Below are 3,961 nucleotides of genomic sequence, written 5' to 3'. Positions count from 1 at the left end.
ATTAGTGCTGTGTACATTAGTGCTGTGCAGTGGATTAGTGCTGTGTACATTAGTGCTGTACAGTGGATTAGTGCTGTGTACATCTAGTGCTGTGTACATTTAGTGCTGGACAGTGGATTAGTGCTGTGTATCTTTAAAAGAAAATCTTGGTAATTGAAGGGTTTTGTGATTTCTGTTGAAGTCTTAGCAAAAATAAATAAATGCAGAGACAAACAAATATATAACTGTTGTGACTTAGGATATGCTATTGTGGCCTCCATTTAAGAGTGACTACTAGGTTTAGAAACAGCTATGTAAACTGGGCGGTGGTGGCACACGCCTTTAATCCCAGAAGTGGGTGAGTTTGAGGCCATCTGGTCTATAGAGCTAGTTCCAGGACAGCCAGGGCCACACAGAGAAATCTGTCTTGAAAAAAACAAACAAACAACAACAACAAAAATAAACAGCTTTATAGAGAAGGAATTTGGCTTTCAAGCTCTTTAAGAGATCCCAAGGATGGGCCTGGAGAGATGGCCCAGTGGTTAAGAGCACTGACTGCTGTTCCAGAAGACCCTGGGTTCAGTTCCCGTTTCCCATGTGACAGCTCACAACAGTCTGAAGCTCTAGTTCTGGGGGACCTGACACCCATGGCAAAACATCAATGCACATAAAATAAACTAAATTTAGTCAATAAATGAGAGAGAGACAGAGACAGAGACAGAGACTAAAGATATTAACCAGAGAAAGAATTTAACCTGGCTGTCTTATTTCAGGTTGCGGGACAAAGGCAAAGTGAAATCCCTTCCTCCTAAGAAGCCAAAGCCCCAGACAGGCCACCGGAAGCAGAAGAAGCAGCAGTTACTTTCTTCCCTGCAAGTGAGTTTGGTGGGGCATGTGGTTTGGGTGCTTTGGTTCTGTGGGACTGAGCAGATGGTGAACTTTCTGGATAGTTGGGTAGATGGTAAGGCTTCTCCATGCAGGGCTGCAGCTCTTCAGAGGGTGAGGTGCAGAAATAAAAGTGGAGAGGGAAGTAAGCCCTGTGACTTGTTTCAGCTGCTTGAGCAGCTGTCTTGGGTTTCCTGTACCTGTGTCCCCCACTATAGTGTATGGAAGCAAATCCTACTTTGCATGTAAATAGGTCTCAAGAGACAGATTGCTCAGAACTTCAGACTACATCTCTAATGGCCCAGTCGTCGCACAAACACACAATGTCATTATCATATCTACTGAGATTAATCAGAAGCTCTTTATACTCTCTAATATATAGCCCAAATTAATATTTTCCTCATTGCCTCAAAAATGGTTTTTATTTTGTCAGTACCAGTTAGAATGCTGGTTGATAGTTCACACATTACATTTGCATCCCTCCTTCCTCCTTCCTTCCCTCTTCATCCATGCTGTCTGTTCTGTCCTAGCACATTCCTTTCCACGTTGGTCGTTTGTCATGTAGCTTGTTCCCATGGCACCGTGTGTTGGCTGTCAGCTGGTGTACAGTCCAGAGGTGTAGCAGATGTAGTTTTCCTGGAAAGAGCACTTCCTAGGTGGTGCCTGTTCAGTGCTGCGTTTTGGTTGTTCACTGTTAGTAATGCCAGGATCAGTCAGTAGGTGTCTGAATTCTCCACTGTATTCTATGTAGAAAATCTACCAGCTTTTCAACTGTTTTTTAGTTTTTAGATTTGTAGTGCTAGGGATCTAACCCAAGGCCTTTTCATGCTTAGGAAGTGCTCTGCTACTGAGCAATATCCCTAGCTGCTTAACTTTGGTTTTCAAAAGCAGTGGATTGTCTGATATTTCTTTACGGGTTACAGAATGCTGACTTTCCGGTTCAGACAACCCTTTTGTGCTTAAAAATAGAGTTCTAAGGATTCTAGAAAGGAGAGTCTTACATCTATGAAAGACAGGTTAGATGATTGATTTTTTTTCCTTTTCCTTTTCTTGCTGTATCAGTTTCAGAGTAGTAAACTATTATCAACCTGCTCTGTGGCCTGGGAGACTGATATATAAATCCCAAATTTTTATATAACTCCCTGTGTTTCAGTCAAATGCAGTCATTATTCTTGTCCTGTCTAAGACAGCAGAAGCATCTTTGGATCAGCTCCCCATCCTTCTGAAATGACTTTATCTTTGGTAGTGTTACTTTCTTGTACATTATGTTTCTTTCCCAGTTTCTGGCAATAGCCATTTTCCCAAGGAACTCTAGTTCTTTTTTATTTTATTTTTTAAATCTGTGTGTAAGTGTGTACAGGTGCTTGTGTAGGCCAACAGTGTCAGGTTCCCTCCGGGCTGAGTTACAGGCAGTTCCTAGCTGCCTGATGTGGCTGCTGGGAATTGAACTCAGATCCTCTAGAAAAGCAGTACATGCTCTTAACCACTGAGCCATCTCTCCAGCCCACTCTAGTTCTTTTAATAGAAGATAATGGTCCTGTACTCTTTTATATGTATGGGTCTCCTGCCCACATGCATGTGTCTGTACTACAGACATGGGTGGTGCCCATAAAGAGCAGGAGAGGGCATTGAACCCCTAGGTCTGGAGTTGAGGTGGTTTCATGATACAGTGTGGGGATTGGAAATAGAGCCTGGGTCCACACTGGAGGAGCAGCCTGCCTCTAACCCCCAAGTTGTCTCTCCAGCTCTGGTCCTGGGTTCTTGCACATTCAAGGTCAAACTTTTATCTCCCTTCCCTTTAAGAGTGGAGTCACTAGCATCTGCCCTACTCAAGTCTGTGTCTGGGACATCTCTGACTGTATCTTATTATACTGTAAAGATCTAACTTTGAAATTTCATAAACGAAATTCTTGTCAGGGCAGGAGCAAAGATGTCCAAACTAAGGTTCTCTCTGGAAATCATCTTCCTCGTGTACCTACTTAGTTTCTGTTTGGGGTGTCTTGGCAGGAAGGTGATATTTAGTGTTTGATGTTGACTAGGCATGGTGGTGGCACTTGGAAGGAGGAGAGATAAGGTCAGGAGTTCAGGGTTGTCCTCAAGTGCATTGAAAGTTTCAGGTGTACAGGAAAAAAATGCATGCAGACAAGAAAGCAAGAGGGAGGGAGGGAAGGAAAGGAAAAGGAAAAAAAATGATTGTTTTATGTCTTCTTTCTTTCACAGGTGCCGAAGAAAAAGGCTAAGGAAAGTAAGGCAGAATCCCACTTCAACCACCTGGTTGAACAGTATAAGCAGAAATTGTTGGGGCCTTCTCAAGGGGCACCCCTGATGAAGAGAAGCAAATGGTTTGATACCTGATGCCGCCTGCAGAAAGCCATGTCTTCACTGAGGGAAAGCATCCCAGAGGATGCCCCGTGCTTGGGGACTCTGTAGCTCTGTACATTCTTGGTCCCTTCTCCAGTGTGGAAGGAAAAATACCTGAAGAACACCATGAGTTCTTACATTCTCCCCAGATTACTGCTGAAGCTTACGTGTAATTGTGATTTCTTCTGTTTTCTTCTTCGATGGAAACTATTGTAAAAAAGTGTTTTGGAGTACTGAATTTTTAAGATGCATATTTTGTTATGGAGTCTGTAAATGAGGAATTGTGACTTTTGGATGTGTCTCATTTTTAATATATACAAATACATTATTTATGAGATTTTTTTTCATAATTGAACATTTTTAACATTTTTAATTCAGTTGCATAGGCCGCAAGAGCTAAGAACGGAGAAAACTTTATTACCATAGTCTCTGAATGTGGGGGACACTTGACTCATAAACAACTGAAGGTCCTGGTAAGGGTCTGTCTCTGGAAGGGCAATGGCTGTCTAGAAATCGGATTGCAGTAGCTAGACACTACGTGACCAAGGAGCACCTTGTCCTAGGGACGATGTGGGCAAAAGCAGTGAGCGTGAGGCTGAGGTTCTACCCCGAGTGCCGAGGAGGTGGGAAGTCTTAGTTTAGGCATCCTAAATAAGGAGCCGAACTAAATGTTCTCCTGCTTGTTCCCTGCCCTACATACTTTTTAAGCATTCTTTCTTTTTCTTTTTTAACCATG

The 3,961-nt window shown here is 42.8% G+C and overlaps 1 protein-coding gene across 1 annotated transcript in view; it reads left to right on the top strand.

Moving 5' to 3' along the window:
• Window positions 1–3,550, top strand: part of Rbm28 (RNA binding motif protein 28) — a 37,627-nt gene extending 34,077 nt beyond the window's left edge. The window contains exons 18-19 of the mRNA XM_005365725.1: window positions 753–855; window positions 3,085–3,550. Of these exons, the coding sequence (XP_005365782.1) occupies window positions 753–855; window positions 3,085–3,219 (238 nt within the window). The 3' untranslated portion in view covers window positions 3,220–3,550. The remainder of the gene's footprint in view (window positions 1–752; window positions 856–3,084) is intronic.
• Window positions 3,551–3,961: the final 411 nt, after the last annotated feature.

The sequence above is a fragment of the Microtus ochrogaster genome, unplaced genomic scaffold, assembly GCF_000317375.1.
Source record: "Microtus ochrogaster isolate Prairie Vole_2 unplaced genomic scaffold, MicOch1.0 UNK4, whole genome shotgun sequence".
In the NCBI taxonomy this organism is placed as follows: Eukaryota; Metazoa; Chordata; class Mammalia; order Rodentia; family Cricetidae; genus Microtus; species Microtus ochrogaster.
The sequence above is the reverse complement of the archived record's forward strand: the minus strand, read 5'-3'. Positions and strand labels throughout refer to the sequence as shown.